Here is a 25774-nt window from a genome sequence, read left to right on the forward strand (position 1 = left end):
AACTCTAAAATGGAGTAGTGGATATAAATAACAGGAGACATGCCAGGCCATGGAACTGGGGGGCTGAGCAGAGAATTCACACGCTGCACTAAATACACACTAGAATCCACATTTAGTCACATTAAAGTGGGGCACCTGAACAAGAACATTACTCAGCCCAATAACTGAATTTAGCCCATACCTAACATGTTGCCCAGGGCAAAAAGCTGGCTGATACAAAGAGGGTTAACTCGAGTGCAGAATAGATTGAAAAGGCTAAATTCCTGCTGAATTACCTTGTGCAACTAACACTTTTTCCCTGCTGTCATCTTGAGTTTGCCTTAGAGAGGTGATGACACCAGGATTTTTGTGAAGCCAGCTGAGAGGGGAAGGTGTTAGCATGACATTTACATCACACAAACACTTGCACTGCACATTGCTCCCAGTAATGCACAGCATGTAAAGTTTGGCCTGGTCAAATTAAATATCATTAACTCGCCCAATTGAGCAGATTACTTGAAAACAGTTTGTACAGCTGTAAAATTAGGTTCAGCATAATGTTATCTCTGGAAAAAGGAAATGCTGATTATGGTTTGAGTTTTATTATTTGCTGCAAATTAAACGTTGCACATTTTACTGTGTGCATCCTATTTTTTTTTTTTTTGTACAACAAAACCCATCAAGCAATCAAAACAAAATAATCTAAATTGCAGTGTATAATGTTTTTCAGAAATGTGCTCAGAATAACTCTTGAGCAGGAAACTATTTATGAAGATCCTTTCTCCATCTTCATAGTAAAACCCAGTAAAATCCTGCAAAGGACAGATTTCCAGTTCACTCCCAAATGCTGTAATGAACCTGGAATACAGACAGTTTAGTACAGGCCTGCATTTTAATTTAGCTTCCTTAGGACACTTTTATCTCTGCAAATCCATGGACTGGCATCCTCTTTGTGCTCTCCTATGCAATTGTTACATAAATAATCATAACTTCAAGGACAGGTTGATGTCATGCAGGGAACAGGCAGCAGTAGCTGCACTGTGTCATAAATTGTTACTACAGGAGTTATTTCCAAGTAGTTTCCTGACTGTGTTGTCTGCAAGCTGATAATGCCACGAGAAAGAAAAGGTGCTGCACAGGCAGGAAGAAGGACATGGGGCCAGATTTTAGAACTGGGGTGATGAGCCAGCTAAATTCTAATCTAAACCCTCTCCTGCTGCAGAGGGACCTCGTGTGAAAAGGTTTGTGACTTTCTGGCATTCAGCTTCCAGTTGGTAAATTGATTACTCTACAAGCAGAACTATATTTGATGTGTATACAATTTTAAAGGATGGGTTTGATAGGATGGCAATGATTACAGTGAAATGGAAGCACAAGTCACTGTACTGCTGTTGTTATGGGTTTCTTGACCCACTCCAAAGATATGGTTGGGGTTTTTGCCTTTAAGAGTTAATATTTCTATGAGCTGTGGCTGCACCCACATCATGTTAGGCAAACGATCCTCTGGACAGTAGCTGTCCACATGATGAATGGTTTCAGGGTCAGTCTGTGGATCCCTTACAAGAGATGATTCCTAAACCCCAGCTGAGTGGAATCCTTTTAGCTCTGCAGGTTCCTGTTCTGATCAGCAGCCTTGGCCGCTGTGGTGATGCTGATCTATGAGACACGGTCAGAACTGCCCTAACAAATGATGAAAGAACACACAGTGACACAAAAATACGCTTAAAAGTGCTTTACAGCAGGGAATTACATTTCTGAATCTGGTTCCTAAAAAACCTGCAGTAAGTGCCATAATATGTGGTAAATACTGAGCAGTGAATAGTTTGTAATTACTTTTTGTTTAAGCATTTTTTAAGCATTTCTTATCTCAGCACACCAATAATATCATTTTCTATTACAGGGAAATAAGGATGGCAGTTCTAAATATCTGGATAATAACAAGCAGTAATTCCCCAGTCTGCTTGTGCATAACAGAGATAAATTGATTTTTAGTCTAGAAAAAGTAGCAGGTATTGGTAGTTTATTTTTAGCAGCACAAAAATGATGCAGAAGAGAAATATACTGGGAAGATCTCAATGGCCTGATTTCTGGTGTCTGTGTTGAGTCAGTACTTGTGGCTAATCCTGATTCTAGCAAATAGGTGATACTAATATGCTTAGTTTCTATCTGGAAAATTTGTTACAACTGACAAATAATTATTCCCAGTGCTTAAAAGCCAATAAATGCATAATAAAATAAATAAATTCATAAATCTGTACAGATTTGCTTTGTTAAAAAGAAAGGGGCCTTATATTCCTGGACTTTATTCCTAATGCTGCTGAATTGTGCTCAGCAATTTCTTTCCTTATAAACAGTTACATCTGAAATAACACAGGAAAAAAAAAAATCCATGCACATGAACGCTTCAGAAGACTGCCAAAAATGACAAATATGCATAATTTCTGAGGAAATGCCATGTGACAGAGACAATGGGATCTTTCATGGCACAAAGGATGGACAAATTAACTTGTCTGAAAGGGTGAAATGCTTAGCTTTTGGACCTTCTTAGCATTGGAAATATACTGAATATGGAGAAAGCTGTAGATAAAATGCAGTGACTGGAGTTAAACTGAGCTGAACGGACTTGGGTGGAATTTGTGGTGCAGCCAGATAGTGGGTTTAGCCACTGCATGAGGCAGGGACACAAATATTCTGTTTTAAGAGCAAACAGCAAATAAGGAAGGCATACTTGATTTTTTTTTTAATAGAAGCTATGCAATGATTATGAAAGATAATAGCATTTACAGTATTTTATTTTATAGTATGTACTGTATGTTCTTCTGCACTAAAGTAGGCTGGAGAGAGGACCAAGAAATCTATAGAGGCAGCAAGAAATCTATAGATAAAGATGGCATAAACCTGTCTGGGAGGTCTGAGTCTCCTGGAAGTTTTAATACTTGGAATTAAAATAAAATAGTCACTTGAGCCTGATTTGATACTCACTGGAGTCAAGAGGTGTTTTGCTTTTGCAGTGCCTCAGCTCAGGCTCTGACTGAGAGAGGACATTAACAGCAAATCAAGAAGTTATGAAGCTGAGTGTGCCATCAGCATTCCATGGCCAAACTGAGATAATGGAAAGGAAAATGCTGCCATGGTCAATTAAGGTGGAAGTGATGTATATTTTTAATTGAGAAAAAGGGAGATGATGCCCAAAGGCAGAACAGGGGAAGCCATGGCACAAATCCAAACGGGTGACCCCAGCAAACAAACAGAAGAAAACTATGTCTTAAACTCTGTTTTTGATCATGAAGCTCTCATTAATTCCTATACCCAAGAAGTAAATGGTCAGAAAAATAAGCAGGAATTAAAATAAACAGAAAAATAAACATGAAAAGATGAATGAAAAAAACCTAATATGCTGCTTCTGGCCCCAAATGGAAGCAGCAGAACTTCACTGAGGAACCCTAAACATCAGGTGGAATTGCTGAGGAACATCCTATGACAGCTTAGGAGGTGTGAATACAGCAAATATGTGAGTAGAATTTGAGATCAGACTCCTCAGAGCCATGAAAAAGGCTGGAAACTTTTGAGTGCTACCTTGGAGATAAAAGGGTGAAAACAGGCAGTAGGATCTTGGGGGGTGTAGGGTTGGTAAGACCCAAGTGCCTTCCTGAGTCTGTTTTCAAATCTCTCTCAGTTGGTAGATGCATATTAAGTAGAAAAAACAAATAAATCAGTGATGATTTTTTGAGCAGTGATGTTCTCAACAAGGAGAAAAGAAAAGAAAAGAAAAAAAACCCAGGAAAACCCTCATATCTCTCTATGCTTGTGAAGAATTTGCTCTACCTCACTAGGAGATAGCTTTCCATATAATTTTCCAGTGCTGTGAGTGTGTAATATACACTGTGGATTGGATCTACATTGGCTTCTCTCTGCTGGAGCCGTGCAAGGCATTTGGCACCCCTCCTGTTGAAATCTCCTCCTTCTATTAATTCCAGGTATGTCACAGTGAAATACCTTTTACAAGGACAGATTTTCTCATGTTTTTATATTTATATATGTGCTTTTACTTTAGCAATTGTTCTTCTGAGAGGTTTGGGATCCTCCAGCAGTTTCCGGGCCAAGTGCCACTGGTTAGAGGCTAATTTCCTGAGGTCAGAATTGGCACAGGGTGCAGAGGCTGGAGCCTTCCAGCCTTCCCACTGTGAGGGCAAGGCTGGACCTCCTGTGCAAGGCAATGGGAATTTGCAGCCAAGGCTGGGATGACAGAATTGTTCTCTGTTACTAGAAAACACATTTTTGTTTTTGCCTGAGGTATGAGGCAGGATAGGACACGGTTGTGCCATTACATAAATGCCATTTTATCAATAGCTGCTGTTTAATTATTGAGCAAGGTAAGTGATTTACATGCTTTATTTCTCTGGGTGGGAAGAGAAGGCTAATTAATTGCCACTTTTTAATGGCAGACATAAATTAGAGGCCTTCAGGTGCATCAAAATATGTCACTTGTTTATAAGTGGACAGAACTTCCTCCTGGTTGCCACCAATTCTGATTTTCTTCTCCTTTTGACACAGTGCTTATGGAAACCCCAGCAGTGGTGGTTTCTCTTTTCCTGTGAGAGCAGAATTAACACCCTAATTTGTGGTCTCTACAAATGCAAAGGATGTTCCTGCAGCTCATTCCCAGTTTCCCACTCGCAGCCACGGCAGGGGCACACACAGGAGCCCCGGGAGGGGACACTGGGACAGGGCTGTGACAGGAGAGGGCTGGCAGAAGAGAAGGTGGGGAGGATGCTCAGGGAATGGAGGAGTTCAGCACTCAGGCTTGAGCAAACATCATCTGCAACAGGACAGATGAAGTGGCTTCAGGCAGCAGTGGAAGTAGTTACTGAAATGTTGAGAAAGCCACAAGATCCCTGTGCAGAACAGCTTAGTTGTAATTATTTTGTATTTTATTTTTGGAGCAATCGTGTGTAACATTGTATTCTGGATGCTGGGAGCACACAGCAGAAACCAGACGGGTTTCAGTAAATTATTTTTTCTCATTAATTTAGACTGATTTCTGTGGGTTTAATGCCATGAATGACAAACATTTGTATGCATTGTACAGCTTGTTGGCTCTTCTACACCTCACAAATGTCATAGAGAAAAAAACTTTTTTGCCTAAGAATGAGTAAGCAGCTTTTCTTTGTGGAAATTCATGCAAATCCTTGGGAAGTGCACTATAAAAATGCTAGTTCTGTTAGACTACAGATGCCTGTGCTCCATTTAAAATGCTCTTTATGGTCTGATTCACTTCTTTAGCAAGTTCCTAAGGAGTCTGCATGCTAAGAAAAAGCAGCACAACTTTAAAGGTTTTTATAGAAGCAAGAGCAGCAAAAGGCCTATTTTATAACCCCCCCTTTTCCTCAGGAATTGGAGAAAAAAGGTTCAAAATACAGGTTAATTCTTCTTGCAGATCCATCTAATCCCTCTTTTATTTCCCTCATATGTACAGTCTCCCTCCTTTTCAAAACCCCAGAATTATATTGTTTAGTAATAGACTGTTTCCATGTGTGTGCATTTCCCTTCTGCCTCGCGAGCCATCCATGACAAAACAGTTCAGACCAAGGAAAAATTCTTTTCCTGAAGAGCACAGAATTCATTTGTTCTCCAATCCGTTAACTTGCAAATGGAAAATCTTGGGAAAAAGAGCCTAGAAATAAAGGAATTTTTATTTTTCTAGTAATTAGCACATTTAGGTATTACCAAGGCAGTGCCAGGACTGTCTGTGGCATACTAAGATGCTCTCGGTTGGGTTCTCAGGCTCTGCTCCTGTGGATCACTACTCAAAATAAAACCACAGGGAATATTATCATTTGCTTCAATGAAAACACAGAGCAATGCTGGGGCTTCTGAGACTCTTGGATTTCACTAGAAGCAAAGTTTACTTGGAGCCCTTTTTCTCTTAAATATGCATTAATCGTGTTAAATGACTTTATATCAGGGCAGAGATGCTTTTCCTAATTTTTTGAAGTGATCTTTTGTCCATCTTTTCATGGCTTAATAACCCAGGTCCACCTAGAACACAGCCAGAAGTTGAGAGGCCTCCCCTTTTCATGCCTCTCTGCCATTTCTCCAGCGTGCCCCAGAGGGGGCCAATCAATGGGATCTCTGAGTGAGCTACAAATGAGCCATAAATAACCATGAATTACTAATGACTGGATTCAGCAAGTTTAATTACCCGTTTTCTCACATCCTCTGCTTTGTCCATCTCTAGCACTGCACCTCCAGTGTGGCTCCTTGGGAAATGCTCTTGCCTTTTCCACATGTGCTTTTCCCAAGAGGCAAAAATCTATGTCTACATGTTCATCTAGTGCAGCAAATCACAGATTTTTATGAATGACAACTTTCAAAAAGCTGTGTATTCTATATTTATGTTTAAAATAACACACAAAGAGAGTGAACAGCATGAAAAAGCTGAAACCCTTTTAGCTGAGAGTGCAATGTTACATGGATTCAAGCTGAATTTGAGTAGCATAAGAAACAATTCTTGTCCTGAACCTGACCAAAGGCCCCTGTAGAGCAGCACCTTTCTCCCACAGAAAAAGGGAATGGTCAAACACTAAGATTTGGAGGGAGCTATGGCCTTCCAGCACTCACAGCTTGGTAAGGCAATAATATTTCAGTTAAAACCAGAGTAGTACAAGTTTCTGGTGTACAGACCAGCACTTCACATGATGCTGGTATCATTTTAGCAGCATATCAGACTGTGCAAGCACACAGCCAAAGGCAGTGCTGCCTCTGGAGACCTGCTGCAGGCAAACAGACCAAAGGGATCTCTACAGAGGATGAGACACAGAGCTAGTGAGTGATCTGCCTGAGGTCACAGGAGGGCACAGCACAGCTCAGACCTCCCGTCCCACCACCCAGGCACCGTGCTTAAGTTCATGCTGACTCCCAGCACCCCGTTTTCACACTGCTGCTCATTGTTTGTAGCTTTTAAGTCCATCCTCCCACTTCCTCCCCTCTACCACAAATGCCTCAGAGATGCAGGACAGGGAAAGAGCAATTTTGGACAGCTCTGAAGATCACCTGTGTTGAAGAGGGTTATTGAAGCTGGTTCCAAGAAAAGATGGAAAGAACACCTGGTGCTGATCTGTGGGAACCCAGTGACAGATCCCAGAGGATTTCTCAGCCCTGCTGCTTCAGGAGCTTTGTCACCTTGGGCCTTCCACAGGCAGAGCTGAAGTGGCTGGAGAACGTGAACCTCAGAAGGCAGTCCCAGCACCACCTCCCTCCGTGCTGCCATGGCCACGAGTTCTCACAGTGTGACATTGACAAAAACACCTTCATTTTCCTTTCTTTGCCTTTGGCTAGAACTGATGGCAGTTACACAGATTTATCGGGTCAGATGCAAGAGCTTCCGCTGAACTCTGAAGCACCTTGGCCAAATTTAAAAGTTCTTATCAGCTGTGATCTCCCAACACATGAATGATTGCTTTCTCTAAGATGTTCAGTTTTCACTTTGCAAGAATGTACAGAATATTGCTTGAAGGTGCAAAAACCCCTCTAGTTGCACTTCTGTGTGTAGTCTCTGTTATTATTTGGGATAATCTTGATATGTTAGTGCCCAGCTCCTATGCCAGTGGACAGCATGTCCAATCACCTCTGTGTCGCTACCCAGGATTATCCCTGGATGGACACAAGGAAGAAATCTGCCCTGATTCTAACCATTTGTGTTTTGGATGGTGGCATCTGGCTTTTTGCCTGAAGATATTCCATATTAATAGGAAGTTTTTCCTCAATTGTCACTGCCTGAATTAGTGAGTATTGTAATATTTAATGTTTATGTATATTTGACAGTATTTATTCTGTCCCTCTCCCGTCAAATCCCTGACTTGTGCCCAAGTTCCAGCTGGATTTGCTTCCCTTTACCCAACAAAACTCTGCAAGGACCAATCCCAGTGTTCATGTAACTGTAGAGTTGTCCTGTCCCAGTGAAAATGAAGTCTGACCTTTTGTTCCATTATTAATGTACACAACAAAACACATTTATTGAATCTGCACTTTTTCATTACTCCATATGTTTCCTTTTTTCCCAGCCCATGTCTGACATGTGACAGTAGAGCAGAGTGATTGTCCCTGGTGCCTTCTCCCTTGTGACTTCTTGCCACCTGCTTTGTAGCATTAAGCAGATGTGTAAGTGTAGAGCATCACAAAACTCATCCCTTCAATCATTCATCATTAAAAAAAAATCCTAATAAATCCATGCTATGGCTGAGCATTTTATTTGCCCATAAAGATGGGTAAAGATGAAAGGCACTGTAGATTTCAGGAAGATTATGCAGCACTGAGACATTTCACGTGCAAAGTAGGCCAAATAAGGTATTTATATCACAGGTGACCATTAGGCATTTGTTTATTTCGTATCAGATCTTGTTTATGTTCCTTTAAAGGCCAAAATATCCCTCTGAACTTCACAATAAAGGATATCTTCCAGAGAAATCCTAACAGAGGCACTGCATTATTCATCATCAAGTGAAGAGGAAAATTTCAATTGCCAGTTTCTGGTAAATGTCTAATTAGGAAAGGGGACTTGTGAGCCACAGACAGGCGCCACGATCATTAAAGGGCAGTTTTCTGAAGATTATGAGTCTCCAGTCTGTCAAGCAGAGTTTTTCTACAGCTGAACTAATTCTGCAGTAGAAAACCCCATCTAGAAGAAAGCCCTTGGAATTAACATCTTGTTTAAACAAACACATGACTACTTTGAAGTAAGTGTGATAGGTTCACAACTGTTACTGAGGTCGAGTTTAATGGTAGTGAAGTGACAGAATCAAACTTCAACACTAGTTTTAATTTCAGCTGCAGCACAGGCTGCACATACAGAGCACTTGAAGCCATACACTGTATTTCAAGTAGAGCAGTTCCCTATAATTGGCACCACCACTTTGGTCTTAACATGGAAAACTACAGAAATATAGAGCAACTAATTCTCTGGCTGCCCAATTAAATTTGAGGGTGTGAAAAGCATATGTAAAGAGCCAATTATTTCTGTTTTCCAAATCTTACCATTTTGATTAGGTTTCCTTTTTTTTTTTTTTTTTTTTTTTTTTTTTTTTTTTTGAGCTGAATGTTTATTTTGGCAAGCTTTACTTTGGCCCTGCTTTAGGATAACATCATTGCTCAGTAGGTTGAAGTCTAGTTAGGCTGTTTCCTTGAATTAGGCTTTCTTACTGATTGATTACTTTGGTCTCATTTTCTCAAGTCTGAATGTGCAAATGGAATTCTGATGCAAGGGGACCTGCACCGGTGATTAGCTCAGTGCAGCGGGTTTGTGTGGGAGGTCTGCTGGAGAACAGTGCCCTGCAAGCGGTGCCACTGGAAGCTGCCAGTGGAAAAGAGTCTTGGCTTGCTCCTCATCACTGCTGACCTCTCATTAGCACAGAATTTGTCCCTGACCTTGGTGCTTATATAACCTTGGCCACAGCACACCTCAGTCTGGTTTAAAATGCAAATCCAACGTGCCCACTATTGTTTTTTACCAACACTGTCATTTTTCTGTGTCTCAGGGACGTGCCAGGCTGGGAGCACGTGAGCGAGGCTTTCAAGTTTCCAACACGCTGCAGGATCATGGCAACAACTGTTTATTTATATATGAACTTTAGTATTTGTGAGGGGTGCCAGCTCAACAACCACAGAGAAGAATCTTCTGACCTCGGCTCAGCTGACCCAAGGGCAGTGGCAACATGAGCTTGTGTCCTGCCAGCCTGTCCTTAGCCTGGAGGGACAGCCTGGAGGAAGGGGCTGGGCTCTGTGCTCACTTATCTCGGGGTTTCTCAGCTGCAAGTGCCAGTTTGGATGGGCTGTTCTTATGGTTTATTCCCACTGGGTGAACTCCATCATCCTAAATCCCAGGGAACAGTTTTGAGCACTGCCCATGAAAGTTTAGAGTCATCCGTGATTTAAAATTCTATACTGACATCCTTGGAAATTCTTCCAGTGGAAGGTGTCCCTGCCCCTGGCAGTGGGGTTGGAGTTACAGGATCTTTAAGGTACCTTCCAATCCAAAGCATTCTGTGATGCTGTGAGGATTCTGTAAAACACTGTGTCCATTTAGGAAATGATTTCACTCTTTGTTTACCTTCCATACTGTGGGCAACGTGTGCTTACTGTGAAAAAGGTACCGAGAAAGTTCCTTTAATTGCAGGCTTAAACTTTTTTTACTCTATTTTGCACTTTCAAAAGCTCTATCTCAGATGACTCATTCCTCTGTAAGTTTCCTCCAATGGAGTTTACTTTTTGGTCCCCCAGGAATTTTCACACAAAGGGAAAAGCCCTTATTTGTGTTATTGTTTGGGTAGGAGTTGATGACATTGAGAAAAGCACATCAGAAACCTGGTGTTAAACACCCTCCCAATTTTCTGGTTTTTTTTTTTTTTTTTTTTTTTTTTCCCTCCCTTCTCTTTCCATCTTCACAACTTTTACTATCTTCTGAAGAAGACTTCCATTTAACCAGACACCCAAACATCTAATAGTGCATATTACTTCATTTAACATGCTGTATTCAAACCTTGGGACACATCTAAGATGGGATATGCACCCCACTGCTCCTCCTCAGTGGTGACACTGCTCTGCATCAAGCTGCCACAGCCCCCTTCGTATTTGTAGCACAAAGCATTGATAGGCACAGCTACAACAGTCTCTAATGACGAGGTGTCTTAATTTGGTTTTTATTATGTGATTAAAGGTACAATAAGGTAAGTGCTCAACAAGAGGGAAGACCATTGTTCTGCATCATTAAGCTCACAGCGGCCCAAAAAGAAATTGCAGGCAATGTGCCAAAGCCCTTAATGAAGAGGATCTCTTTGAATTATCTATGGATGAGGAAGGGATAAAGCCTGAGCCCTGCTATATTTGATCCTCTTTGTGCTCACTGTTAGAGGACTTACGGAGCCAGCCGTACTGGACCTTCTGGAATTGTAATTTATGGAAGCATTAATTTCCCAGCCACACTAAAGCTCTTGGCCTGATAGAGAAAGTGCAGTTATGTACTATTATTAATTCCTTCAAGTGTCTTCTGAATGCCTACATCTTGGAGTCATGAACTTTAAAAAAATAAGGCTAAGGAGATTTATTTGTAATGATGCTCAATATTCCCTAAAACCAAGTTATGCAAATTTTGTCTGAGATTTCTTAAATAGCAATGCCTTCTTATCACATGATATCAGAGTTACACGGATGACACAAAAACCCACTGTAACAGACATTTTCTACTGTTGGCAGATTTTGAAACTTTTATCTTCTACATTCTGTAATTTTAAATGGCAGTGATCCTTCACCTCCCTCACCGTTAAATTTTAAGTGATTGCTCTTGTGTGTAGGTTACATGAGGACGTATTTTTATAGTTGTAGGGACATATAATTATCTGGATGTGCTCCACCAACCATAGAATTCCCTCCCTCCTATCTTGTGAAAGAGAGAAGTCAAAGTAGACCTGTTAAAATAATTTTGCACAGTTATTTATATTCTAGAAAAGTCAGGGATTATAGTCTTAAATAATTCTGGTTTTGCTATGTTAGAAATCCCAGTTTTACAAGATTATGTGCACCTTTCACTTCTGTGGAAACTGAGGGTATTCCAACAGAGTTTCCCAAAAGACTTCCACACTTAATGAGGAACACTGGGCACTCACACAGGCTGCAGCACTTTGCAGGTTGACAGAATCCTAAAACCAAACTCCTGCCAGGGATCTGCACCTGCAGGCAGCACTGGATAGTTCAGTCATCTCAGATATCAGCAGGAACTGTTCCTGGGACTGATTTTAGGACGTGTATTTAAAGAATGTTGTCCTGCATCTGTTGGGAGATGTCAGTAAGCTGCAAGTGTTCTCTGCCACCTTCCCTCCACGACAAAAATTGAGCAAGCCCCTGAGCAACCACAACGTTGGTGACTGGGTGCTCAGGTCTCAGACTGTCCTGGTTGTTGCACTCCTGAACGTGACTCACTGACAGTCCCCAAGCCCGGACTGCACGAGAACTTGGCAGGATAAGGAACCGTTCCCACAGCCACTGCTGTATCCGAGCGGAGCGTTCACACAAACCATACCTGGCCCCAGGTGTGCTGCTGCAGGCAGCATCTGCAACTGCTTCACAGTTCAGAACACTGGCCAAAAAATCTGATTACCTCCCTCTAGAATTCCTCCCCCCATCACATGCACAGCAGCTTAGCAAGTGGAAGTGTGCTGGTATAAATAGAAATGACAGTCAACATGTCTTTCTATTTGCTCCCACAGGTTTTTTTTTATTCCACAAAGCGTCAGCGTCCTTTGGGTGAGGGAGCGAGGATTAGATCACAACTACGTGGTTAAAATTTAATCACTTCCCTACTAGCATAACACACAGACCACATCTTTTATTCACTTTGTTGTCAGTGACATCAGTATCTGGGATCAGCTGCAGGTGGGAAGGCAGCAGGACACGGGATTGCTGAGCAATTCCCTCTGCCGGCAGCACGGAGCAGCGCTGGGAATGTCACCCAGCAATTGTCACTTCTCCTAAACCACCTCGGGAACGGCGAGGGGGGAAAAGTACAGCTCGAAGGATCTGGGTAGTGTCTGTCCACCCAGAGTCTCTGCACAGACAATCCAATCCACCTTCTCAGTACGGACCCTGAGCGTATATATCTGTGAACATTTCCAGGGAGATCTGCAGGAACACATCCTCAAACACCTGGCCATCACTTTGCAGGGCTCCGTGCCCCTACCTCAGTCCAAACTGTACTGCAGATTTAACAGAGTACGGAATTTCAGAGGCACGCAGAAGGAAAAGCAGAGACAAGAAATAAAATCTTTGCCACAGAGGCTGATGTGTTAATACAGTCACAGAAAACTTCTCAGAAGGTTCATATAAGTAATTTGGTATATAAAGATCTGTAGGGCAGTAGTTTTAATCTGGTGTCAAATCTGTTTGCTAGCCGGTGTTTTTACACAGCAAGGTGCAACACCTTCCACAGCTAGCTACAAACTCTCGATGACAAGCACTCACAGACCAGACTGAGCACCAGTGAACGCACTGCACACAAACAAGTGGCTCCAGGTACTTGAAAACAGGTACAAAACCTTCCTCATGCATCTTTTCCACTTGGGCGAGGAGTGCGTGACCAAGCCATGATCCTTGGCAAGGAATTTAACCTAATATGCACTGGTGAAATAAACAGCCTTATTTTGTGAAAAAAGTTTTGTGAAACATTTCATGTATAATAGCTATACTTAAATAACTGATTTATGTGAATGGGAAGATACAGGCTAAAAATAATCATTACCACAGATTTCAAACAAGGCAAACTCACTTTCATTTCCATTTCCTGACATTCCAGCTTCCCTACCCTTAACAGCAGCCACAAACCTAAAAGAACACTTGCTTTCCAGAAAAGAAATCCAATTCTTTACCTGACAAACTTCATAGAGTAACTTGTACTGCTCCTCTGGCTTCTGCAGAGCGCACAGGCTGCATCCCATGTTTAAAGCGAAGCGGCACAAAGGCTCCTCCTCGCTGCCCCGAGCGGGCAGAGCGATGCCTGCGGCCAGGCGGGGCTGGCCCCGCAGGTGAGCGGCGGTGGCCCCGCAGGTGAGCGGGGCTGGCCCCGCAGGTGAGCGGCGGTGGCCCCGCAGGTGAGCGGCGGCGGTGGCCCCGCAGGTGAGCGGCGGCGGTGGCCCCGCAGGTGAGCGGCGGCGGTGGCCCCGCAGGTGAGTGAGCGGCGGTGGCCCCGCAGGTGAGCGGCGGCGGTGGCCCCGCAGGTGAGCGGCGGCGGTGGCCCCGCAGGTGAGCGGCGCTGGCCCCGCAGGTGAGCGGCGCTGGCCCCGCAGGTGAGCGGCGGTGGCGGCTCGCAGCTCCCTCCCTCTGCCGCTCCCGGTGCCCGGCTCGCAGCTCCCTCCCTCTGCCGCTCCCGGCGCCCGGGCACGGCTATATACCGCCACTCATGCATATTAATCAGCCCTCATTGACTATTCATAACAGGCAGTGATACACACGCTATAATTGCCGGCTATGACAGCTGAAATTTCTCTAATTAACAGGCAAGTGCTTCAGTAGCAGGCGTAATAAAGGACACTAACAATTTTGTAAACCATTTTGTAGCAATTACAAACAAACACGACTGCGTTTTACTACGGTCCCTCAGGATAATTCCTCCCACATTTCAGCAGGCTGGGAGCAGGGTTTAAACGTAAGGCGGAGTGAAATGAGTGTCGTGGTACAGAACTCAGCCAGGGTGAAGTTGAATATGCTCAGTAGCATTTATTTCCCTCCTGGACTGTGGTGCTATTTGAGAGCCTCCGTTTTACAGCAGCAGCTGACTGAACTGGGTGTTTAACAAGCACAACAGAGAAAGGCATCTCTGTCCCTGAAAGCCTCCACAGCCTTAGGACCTGGCTGCAAGGCAAAGAAGATATATGTGAATGTATGTGGATTTAGGGAGGAAAAAAATACCCCAACCTCAAAAAAGTGTCTTGTATTAATATAAATTATCTTTAGATTAATATGTATTCCAAGTGAAAAATGGCCATTTATGCTACTGACTCCCATTGTGTATTTGAGCGGTGTAAATGACAGCTCCACATATTATCTGTGATATTAAAAATATAAACTTTATGAGATTATAAAAATATGTACAATAAAATCAGTATGGCATTTATGAGTACTCAGCATTTGAGAGCGCAGATCTGCATTAAACCTGTACCACAGATGTAAAGGATAAGGCAGCAGTGAACTGCCCAATGAGCTAGAAAAGCACTCGTAACTCACAGGCTTTATGGATATTTTCCAGTCTGTGAGAAGCACTACCTTGTGCTGGGAGTGTGGATCGACCGTAATTTTCCCAGTTGTTTAAGCATTCAGAAGGGGCTGCATTTTTATAACCTCACTGCAACTCGTTCTGCCATAAAGAAGATGGCAGAGCAGCCAGGAGTGAGACCAAGGGTGTCATTCCCACAGGAATTGCAGGGAGAGCCCGGATGGATCCTGGCCATGGTTATCTAACTGGTTTTGACTATTTGCTCAGCAAGTTTCTGTGGATCACAAGGGAAATGTTGCGCAAGGACCATCTTTCCTGTCCAAACCCTGCACACAGGTGCTTGCTGTAGGGATCCTGTAGAATACTCAGCTCTTGCTACAATGGCACCGACGCAGTTTGCATTAAAATGTTCATTACTGAAATGCAGTTCATGCTTTAGTACAACTTTAGTGAACTGAAACTGACAAGAAGGGGTCCCTTGATTCTGAGACTTTATTTTGGTAGCAAAATTTGCTTGCCTACAGAAAGAAACAAAGAACAGAAAGAAAGGAGACCTCGTTTCAGTTGTGTCCAGCAACAGCACAAGGGACAATGGGCACAATTTGAGACACAGGAAGTTCTATCTGAATATGAGAAGAAACCTTCTTTTTTTGTGAGGGTGGCAGAGCCCTGGAACAGCTGTTCAGAGATGCTGTGGGGTCTCCTTCTCTGGGGTCATTCAAAACCCACCTGGACATCATCCTGTGCAGCCTGGTCTGGATGACCCTGCCGTGGCAGGAGGGTTGGACTGGATGATCTCCAGGGGTCCCTGCCAATCCCACCAGTGACTGAACCCCTGCCAAACACCCAAAACAAGCAGGAACTTTATCCCTGAGCTGTGCCTGTGCTGTTTTCCCTGTTGAGAGAACTGCTGCCATGGAGGCAGAAGCTGCAAGGTTGGAGCAAGGCAGAGGAAGCCTGGATGTTACTGCTGCCCTCAAGGAATGATTCAGGCTATCCCTGGTCAGATATGCCACTCCAACAGTGCAGCTTTTCCAAAGCTGGTTGACAGCCAGTGACTGTGGATCTTGAACAACTGGAAAAGGCTTGCATGAGGGGACTAGTGTTCCCTAAAAGCAGAAAAAGATGATGATGATAAGTGAATTAAATAAAAAAAAAGTAAAAAAAAACCCCTCAGACTCTATGGAAATTAAAAAAAAAAGTTTATGGCTTTGATTAGATAATTTTTTGGTTATGTAATTTGATTAAGCAACTTAAGGTAAAGCTTCCAAAAATGTTGTCTGTGATTTTTGTTTTCTTCTTAAATGCAATTAAGTTTCTTCTCAAATACTAGATGCCATTTAAATAAATGTTAGTGTTCTGTTCAGGTGGCTGAGGTCAGTCAGGATTTTTTTCTTTTTTTCTTTTTTTTTTTTTTAGGAATAGCACACAGCTGGATCTGCTTAGAAATAAACCAGAAACATGTGGGATATTTAATTTCCAGTTTCAACGGAAACACACCTATTTGTTATTTCCCTATAGCAACGTGATAGACTGCAGGAGATAATGTTTCATCTGATTCAGAGAGATAATCCCTAAGTCAGGCCAGGAGAATAAGCCCAGCAGAAGACTTGTTTTGATGTGCGAGTGGAGGGTCCCATAAATGTGATGTTTGGGATTCTCCAGCTGCCACGGCCCCTGGTAAATGAGCTGCTCCTGGAGCCAGGCCAGTGCCCATCTCACTGGAGATGCTTCCATTACTGAAATATAACTTGCATCTCTCCTATTCATCTCACAGGCAAAAATAGTAGCACTGCCTCAGGTCAATATAGACTGATTTTTACAGCACTTTGCCCAGCTTTAAACATTTGGGCTGTAAACTTGTGTTCTGGGCTTTGTCCAGTGCTGATTTCTGCCTTTAATGGTACACTTGAGCTGAAGTCTCAGTCATTTCCAAGAGTAAGATTACAGGGAGAAAAAAAAAGTTTGCCTATGTTCTGAAATTCTGGATGCTTTCTTTGAGAGGGTTTTAGTATCAACATAATTTGAAACAAGAATTTGAAGTTTGGCACCGGGATGGTTTGCGCTGTCCCTGTGAAATCTGCTAAATTTGGTCAGCTCCTCCTAAGCTGTTCCAATTTGTGTGTTCTCAGCACAAAGTCGGTGCAAGCTTCCAGTTTAATTCCTGTGAGACTTTAAACGAGTTCAGTGAGCGGTGCCAGGTCTGAGGAGGCCAGCTCCATTTCCTAGTGGCTCTTTGTCTGGTGGGAGGATGGATTCCAAGAACAAAGGGATGCTCTCTGTGCTCCTCACCCATGCAGGGAGAGCCACACAAGCTGCTGGGATGGGCTGGATGTTAATTCTGTGACTTTTAAAATAAAATATTGACCAAGGAAATAAAATATTTACAGGAGCCCTCATCGGCACCTGCTGTACCTGGGGCAGGTAAACCCAGGCTTCCCTTGGCACGTCCAGATCAGGCAGCTCGTCCCGGGATCTGCCACCAGCGCTAACGATGTGCCATGTGTGGTCTCGCCAGGGCCACAGATAATGAGCTTAACCAAATGGACGGCAGTGGAGGGTTTACATCACGTGTAATGGGAGTGTTAGAGCGGTCCCAGCTGAATCTGAGCAATCCAGGCTGAATGGGAAGTCAGCGAGCCAGCTGACTGGGAACAATAGGAAATAGCCTTTGAATACACAAGGTGCCAGCAAGAGCTTTCATTAGCATTTATCTAGATTACTCACTCCCTGCCTGCCTGCGTGTGACCGCGGCTGCAAAACCCCCTTCGCCACAATACCTGGCTCCGACTATCAGCCACTTGCTTTTGTGTCCAAGAGCTAATTCCCAGGGAACAGGAGAAGGTGGGAAGCAGCCAGACTGCCACCACAAAGGGGAGGGTGCTGCTCTTGTCCCCGAGGTCCTGGACAGACAAGGAGGGAATGCTGCCGCAGACCACGGGCTGCTTTTGCTTTTTGCACGCGTCTTAGCTTCAATTTGCAACCCCTCAGCTTGCAAACCTCATATAAATTTTGCCGTATAAATGTTTGATTTATTCCCTGATTAAGCCTGCCAGGAGCTGGCAGGTAAGGGGAATCCACAGGAGGCTGATGCGCTTCAGGTGTCCTGCCCGTCTGCACGGGGTGGTGAATCAGAATAAAGAGGGAAATGAGGCACTCATGAGGGACCTGCACCCTGGAGGGGATCATTATTAGGGAACTCAAAGGCTAAAAAGCACTCTCTGCCAGCTTTTCAAGGGTAGGCACAGGCGCTGCCAAGGGTTGGCTCTCGGACAGCAGTTCCCACCAGCAAGAATAAACTCGTGTCCTTTGTGTGAGGAGCAGATGGCACACAGCTCCTGCTCAGAGCTGGCCACGCACCAAACCCAGCTCGGGGCTGGGAGCTCCTAATGCCGGAGTGGCTGCCTGCGCTATCACTGATGGCTTGGCATTGTTTATTTTGTTTCTTTAAATGCAAGTTGGCTTTCCTACTCTGCAGTAACTATTTAACATTGTATTTCTGTACATATACTTAGCAAGCTCTGTTTAAACAAGCGATTCCTATTTAAGCGGCGTGATTAGGGAAGCGTTTGCTTAATGTATCAATACTTTAATTACTTTTCTTGTTTTTACAAATATTTAAGACTTGTGAGAAACAAAAGCTCGGAAAAAGAACAGCTGTGACTTTATAAATAATTCTTGATTTGGTGTGTTAAATAAACAGAAGTCATGGAACTGTACAGATTATGGTTACACAGAGCGGTGTGAAAGAGAACTGTGTTACCCAACTATACCTCAAAGTTAAGTGTCTGGGATTTTTCAAAGTGTGAGAGGTGTTTTTTTAATTATAACCATTGGGTTACCTTTATTAAAGCTCGAGTGCCTCTGTTGGGAATGTGTTCAGGCTGAGTTCTGTTTCCCTGTGTTTATTTGAAAATGTTCAATAATACAACCCACTGATAGCTGTGAAGCATTGGGTTCTTAATAATACATGTAATTAGTGTGGATCTAATTTAAAAATACCCTTCTGAAAAGTTCTTTGTTGAATATGTGAAAGCAAACCAGGGTTTTCTATGGCATCGTGCAGGCACAATAATTAAATACACCCTCTAAATATAACAGCAAAAAGATCTCAATTCTGGTGGGGCTTTTTTGCATGTGGGCATAGCAATCTGCCTATGCATTGGAAGCTTCAAGACTGAGCCAAAATATTTAAACTAAAACATACCACAAGAGAGGATGTGAAAGCAAATGTAAAACTTTGGCTTTATTCCCATCAGTTAACGCTGAAGTCTTGAGATCCTTATTTGCTCCACTTAGCATCTCTGAAAGAGTTCCAATCCTCAGAAGTAACTCAAATGAAATGATACTTATTGTTAAACTGCTGAAGGAACTGTTCTGTACTTGAAGCTCTTTAAAAGTCCAAAATCTCTGTAATTTATGCCACTTTAGGAAGGCAGTGGTGCCTCAGGAGCATCCCTGCACCATCCCCGTGAGCTCTGCCGGGCCAGCAGATACAACACTATCGTGTTAATTCAGTCTCCCACGAAGCAGAACGGTGAGGTCAGAATAGGGTAAATAACTGTTTAATATGCCACTGAGACCTCGTGGTGGGGAGAGCCAGGAGAGCTGACCTATGGACCAAGAAACTCCTCCTCCTCCCCTGGGCTGCCTCTCTGGGTGTTGATTACGGCAGTGCCAAGAGGTCTTGGTCAAAGCTGAAGACAAAAGGTGATCCCTGAACCTGAGGATGTTCAAGCTGGATTTTCAGTGATGACACTGGGATGGAAGCTGGTGAAACAGGGTTTGAGCTGCTGAGGCCAGAGAATGAACTCATCAAAAAGGGAGTGCTCTTTCACCTCAGCAGAACCAGCTCCAAAACCTCCAGCTGCCAGCCCAGCAAAGCCCAGCTGAGGAAAGGAGCTGGAGGCAGATCACACTCCTCATCCTTTAGCTCAAATCCCTCGTCCCTTTTCCATTCATGACACAATGGAAGCAGCCACTGCGAACCACAAAGCCAAAGGTACGGAGGGCTGGCAAGGAAATGAGAAAATCTGATTACAGGCTGGATTTGTGTTCTAAAAGCTTCTTCCCTGTTAGCTGAAACCTCAACTTCCTCACAAAAAAGCATCTTTGATTTCCTGATTTTGATGCTGCATCAGCCAAACTAATCTCCTTAATTTTTTACGGGTTATTTAACTGGACAGCTTCTACTTAAGAAGAATGACAAATTTAAGCTTGCACAAATTGTCACTTTTTACATGGTGAAAAGTGCTGTGGTTATTGCTGGCAGTTACAAGAATATGCAATAGCAAATTAGGAAGATTTAAAGGAAGAAAGTGGATAATGAAAGTACAGGAGTGTGGAGTCAAATGTTAGTTCTACACTTGTGTTTATAAGGTTCACACGCTCACAAATCTGAAATTACTTACAGAGCATCAACCCCAATTTTGATTTTGCTGCGAAATATCACTTTAGAGAGACAGTATTGGTAAGCACAGGCTCTGAGTGATGGTTATTTCAAAATAAGAACATTTTCTGTAAAAGTGATAACACACTTCTAATAATCTCAGAGCACGCCAAATGATTCGGTGGACTTGAATGCTGCATAAAAACTATTGACACAGTACTCCATCTTTAAAACTGATAGACACGTGCCCCAAAAGCTAATAAAGTTCATTCCAATACAAACGAGGAAGTAAAATAGTATATCATAGCCTGTGATAGCTTTGGCTCCTGATCATATAACTGTAGCCCAGGGACAAAGAAAATTGAAGTGATTTAGAAAGGTACCCAGTAGGATATATCTGATATTAGGCAGTTTGCTGAAGCAAAACAGTAATGTCAGAGAGATACAAAGGTGTAAAATCCATTTGACTGTGTCCAAGTGCTTCTACTCTCTGACCTTAATGTCTCCAGATGAACTCCCCTTAGGGTCAGCTGGATAATGCTTAATAACCTATGGCCAGAAACTGCCAAGACCTGCTAAGGATCACAGTCTTCACTTTTGTGTTTTAGCTACTGTATTCATATCAAGAATTTTAAGCCATTTCTATTTGAAAAGATATTATCTTTCATCTCTCAGTTTTTACTGCTCCACACTTAATATGAACCAGAGCAAAACAGGAATGCCATCTATGGTTCATTAGGTTTTATATTAACCACCTGATGAAAAGAATATGTGGGAATATTAAGTATTAGTGGCAAATGGCAGCACTTGCTTGTATGTTTGCCTTTGTTTTCATTTCTAGGTTCAGGTGGACAATGAGGGGTTTGATTGCTAATTCTCAGCTAGAGCTCCTGTGCAGGGAAGACCCAGGAGATGAGCAGACCTTCAGTGAGACGGGATTTGAGTCTTTCAGGAACAAAGGAAATGTAAGTGCTCATTTCTGTCTTTGAAGCTGGGAAAGATGTGTTCTCACTGAAGGAGACTGGCATTAGCTCCAGAGCTGGTGTGTGTGATTAATTCCACTGTGGGCTCTCAGAGGGGACAGCAGGGACTCTGCTGGGGATGTGAGGCAGCAGCAGAGTCTGTGCTGCAGCAAAAGCACAGCAAAACCAGAGCAGGTGTGTGGGGTAAGAGGCGAGGAACAGAGGGAAACGGGGACTCTGGCTGGCTGCAGTCCCAGAGCCAGGCTGTGTTTGTGCTGGGAGCTCACCTGTGCTCTCCCAGCACCACCAAACTTGAAACTATGGGAGGACACAGCAGGTGGCTCAGGCCCTACCCAGGGCAGATTTCCATTGTTGAGCTCATGAAACACACCAACAATACACAGCAATGTTTGCTTCCCATTTATCCCCTTTGCAATGTCATCTCACCAGCCCGTGGAATGGCAGCGATGCTGCTTTATGTCTCATTTCATTATGAAATCACTCTTATTGCAAAAACATTGACTGGATAAAAGACACTCTAAGTATTAATGCCTTCTCTGACGCAAGAAGGACACTTTTTGTGCTTGGCCTGTCTTGAACAAGAAATTCTGGTTCAATGAGGAAAGTCATAGAAGCATTTAGGCTGGAAAAGACCTCCGAGGCCGTCAAGTCCGAGCATTAATCCCTGCTGGAGGGCACATAACTCCCAATTTTGTTCCTTCTCCAGGTCACATCACCTGGCTTTATCTTCAGTGGCAATGGAAGTGATTTCCACCTGTTATTAGCACTGTATTTCTGGGAAGCCCTGTGAATCAATGTTTGCCTTAATGAAAGACATAAATTACCCACATTGGCTCTTGTATTGGCCAACTGCATGGAGCTATCCCACAGTTGTACTTCCTCTGCCATTTCTTCCTTTAAAATACACATTCTGATAAGCAGCATTGATCAGGCAGTATTGAAATGAATACACAGATATAAATATTTGATAAAAGAAAAGGCAAAGTGCACAGGGAATCACAACCCAGAAGTGATCATTCCTACCAGAAGACACATTCACCCACTAATCTTGTAATTTCCAGTGAAGCCTCAGAGCTGCTGGCTTTCCCTAATACAGAAACTGCATTCCAGTTTTCCTGCAGACTGATGTTTCTCTGCATTTCTCTGCAGAAATAAACCAATGTCCTTGATAAGAATTTTACAGACAGAATGGAAGTTAGAATACAAATATTAATGAATGAAATTATCTAGCAACAGACAAAATAAGTGGTTGTGTTTCTTTGAATTCTTTGCAAGTTGTATTATTTGTTGAGGAATTTCATCCTGGTGGCTGCAGCATGAACCTGGGATGCAGAACTTGAAATTTTGTGTGATTTATGGTATGACTGTATTTATTTAAAATATTTTTATAGTTTGAATTGCAGTTTGACTGTTTTGGGGTGTAAGGTATAGATGGGAAATAAGATTTCAATGACATTTCTTATCCCCTGCCTATCTTTGCTCTCCTCTGTTGTTTCCCCAAATGAGAGGGTTCTGCAGAGTCCTGCACTTTCTTTTCAAATTATTTGTGTCTGCTCTGACCATGATGATGACAGAAAACTCAGACCCTGTTCAGGGCACTGCACATACATATCTTGAGGCACAATGACATGGCTGGGGGATAGAGACTGGATTTCTGAGAAATACACCTATGAAAACATTAATTAAATCACAGATGAAGCCCAGATGATGGGGCTGCCTATTTAAAACACCACATTGGTTGCCAGGATGATGATCACCACAATTTTCTGTGCTGTTTAATTTTTTTTTCTGTTTCTTGGCTGTAGTTAGAGGGTTATAAACTGCCAGGCATGTATTCCTAAGACTTTGAAATTCAAGTTGCTCTCTGCTTTCTTTGAGTTTCATGTTCTTAGCAGAGGAGAGAAATCACAATAATTACAGCTTAAAATAGTCTCATTTCATGGTGTGGCTAACAAGTGAAACTAGAAGTAATGATGTAATCTAACATGTCAAAAAAGAAAATGAAAAGAGGAGACAGAAGGCAGGACAGAGCCAAGGGATGCGATGTGCCATGTCATCTTCTAATTAACTAACTGATCCTTTAAACTGTCAAAATCAGCCAGGAAATCCATGGCCCAGTGTCTTATTAATATTCATACTGGGCCATGAGAAGCTCTGATTCCAGTCCCAGTGGTTATAGTTAAACATTAAAAAAAAAAACAACCAAAAAAGCTTGGCTACCCCAGGCTGCAGGAGCATCACAGCATCACACTGATGGGGAAGTGCAGCAGGCCACCCTGCTGCCCACCCTCTGCTGGGGAGCCCTCCCAGGCTGCATATTGATTTCTGGATTATTAGGGGGGTCGTATATTGAAAAAAAAAAAAAAACAAACCACAATTATTTTTCCTCTTGCTACGAGCTGCCACATTGTTAATCACATTAAGCTCCACGTTGTCAAAGGAAAGAAGGATGCATGGAATGTGTTGCAATATAAGCCCATTTTTAGTTTTGCCCACACCAAAGGAATACACAGTTAATAAAGCCTGGTTGTTTGGAGGAATGGGGGAATTCATTTTGCCATGTAGGATGCAATTCAGGATTGTTTTTGCAGAAATCTGGGGCCTACAAGAAAAATAATCTTCCATAATCTTCTTATAATGCAATTATTCTCTTACATTTCAGCCTGCCAGTCTCTTCCTACTCCCACTAAGCAGTTTCCTGAACCTTGAAGTCTAAGGGAGCAGCTGACATTTGGTTTCCCCATTCATTTTCTGTTTAATTCTTCATGGCAGGACAATGCTTAAAACAAAAAAAAAAATAAAAATCCTCTCTGCTCTGAATTACATGGACTATTTTGGGGCCCAGTCTGCCATAGACAGGGATGTGCTTGTGTGCAGCAGGAGATGGGGATGAGGAGGTAATTCAGCACCTTCTGAAGTCAAAAGAAGTTTTGACATCAGCCTTTTACAATTAATTTCAAGCCCAGACTATTTTGAGGGCAGTTAATCCTGTTTTATTCTTGCCATTTCTAGCTGTGCATGGCATGGTAGAAAGCAATATATTATGTAGCCCTTTATAGCAGCATGATCAGTAAAGGAGTAGCTGAGCTGTAAATCACATGCTGTACCTCTCAATGAAAAATAATTAAATTGTTGGAATCTCATTAATTTATATCCTTTATTTAATTGATACACTAAAGGAAAAACATCTTGGTTTGCCCCCTCTTTCTTCTGTTCTTTTCCCTGCCCTTGCCAGATTCCTCTGATACAACTTTCTGCAGTTTGACAGAGCACTTAGGGGAAATAAAGGCCATATTTCCCATCTCAGCCCCCCTGCAGTGCCTGTGTGGGTCGCCGTTGCTGGGAATCAGCCGGGTGAGGAGTGGATTCCCTGGGGATTGCCCTCCTGCTGCTCTGGGCTGGCCCAGCACCTCCTGCATCCCACCAGGACCATCCCAGCAGACGGGTTTTGGGTTCCCACCAGCAAGCCCTCCCAGCCCCGGGTCACAGCAGCCCAGTTTGTGGTAGCTGAAGGAACCTCCCTGGTTTTCCATCAGCTGTGGAGCCTGGCTGTGCCCCTGGAGCAGTGTCAGAGTATTCTGGGATGGCACCAGAACTGGTGCTCTGGACTTCTTGTCTTCTTCCCTGGCCATGAACGCACAAACCCTGGGGCAAGTCCTGCATCAAAACATCCACGCTGTGCCCACAGAGAGCTGGGATTTCTCTGGGAGCCACCCAGGGCTTTCTCACCCACCAAAAAAAAAAAAAAAAATTATCTTCAAGCAAAGATGTCAACCCAAATATTTAACATCACGTATTTAACTCAGTTGTTTAAGCTCTATTATGGATGAAAGGCAGGCTCCATTTAAGAAAAAAAAAAAAAAATTAAATCCTCCAAAGTGTCTATCAGCCGGGTTACATCAGGCACTGAACTGTCAGACCACAAATCTTGAATATGTTGATGCTAAATGTCTACGAGGAGCATATGTTATGGATCAAAGAACACACTGATTAATCCAGCAGAGACAAAAGTCTGTCACTTTGGTCATGGTGCCATGATACCACAGAAGACAGCACTAAGGAAGCACATGAATAGAGAACAAATGCCAGTGAAAGAAAGAACAGAGAGAAAAGGAGGTTGCAATCTAAAATAACAGTTTTACTGGGTCAAATGCTTTCACCTATGGAAGCAGTTTCTTAATGCATTTCCTATTTTTTTTTTTAAATAAAGTTCTCAGGATTTTGAGGGGATGTACATTTATATTATTTTATTAATATAATTTTATATTCATTCAAGCAGTTCATAATTTCTGTAGTGAAATTTGTCTACCTGAGGCTGTCTATTTACATTGGTGCATCACGAGGGAACAGGAACCTGGAATCACAGCAATGCATTCTGAGCTAGGCTGTTTTTCTCCAGTAGTTTGTTGGTTTATTTTGTGTTTCTGCCAAGCAGTTCACCAGAGCAGTGTCTTGTTCACAGGTACTTTTACTTCAATCCTTCAACTGAGGTGTTAAAGTAGAACACACTCTTCTTAAAATCTACTTGAAAGCAGAGGAAAACTTCTTCCTTTTTAGTATTTTAAAGTATTTTTCCATTCAGCGCCACATCCCTGTATCTGGTATGTCTTCCCTAAAGAATGCTTCAGAAAACCTTTCCCATAACTTACAAAGGAACACTTATTTCAA

General features: G+C 42.9%; 1 protein-coding gene and 1 long non-coding RNA gene across 3 annotated transcripts in view; one reads left to right on the forward strand and one right to left on the reverse strand.

The window, feature by feature from the left end:
• The window catches only part of PDZRN3 (PDZ domain containing ring finger 3), a 131192-nt gene that overhangs the window by 16277 nt on the left and 89141 nt on the right, over positions 1-25774 (reverse strand). Inside the window, exon 1 of one of the 2 annotated variants that reach the window (XM_068202298.1) lies at positions 13392-13524. The exons of the other annotated variant lie outside the window; for it this stretch is intronic. Within the exon in view, the coding sequence (XP_068058399.1) occupies positions 13392-13460 (69 nt within the window). The 5' untranslated portion in view covers positions 13461-13524. Of the gene's footprint in view, positions 1-13391; positions 13525-25774 lie in introns of those variants that run through there. 2 annotated transcript variants of the gene reach the window in all.
• LOC137480868 (uncharacterized) lies at positions 17021-24024 on the forward strand. Its single transcript, XR_011003141.1, has 3 exons — positions 17021-17158; positions 20965-21088; positions 23769-24024. It is a non-coding gene; the product is annotated as an uncharacterized lncRNA (long non-coding RNA).

Source organism: Anomalospiza imberbis, chromosome 11 (assembly GCF_031753505.1).
Source record: "Anomalospiza imberbis isolate Cuckoo-Finch-1a 21T00152 chromosome 11, ASM3175350v1, whole genome shotgun sequence".
Lineage (NCBI taxonomy): Eukaryota > Metazoa > Chordata > Aves > Passeriformes > Viduidae > Anomalospiza > Anomalospiza imberbis.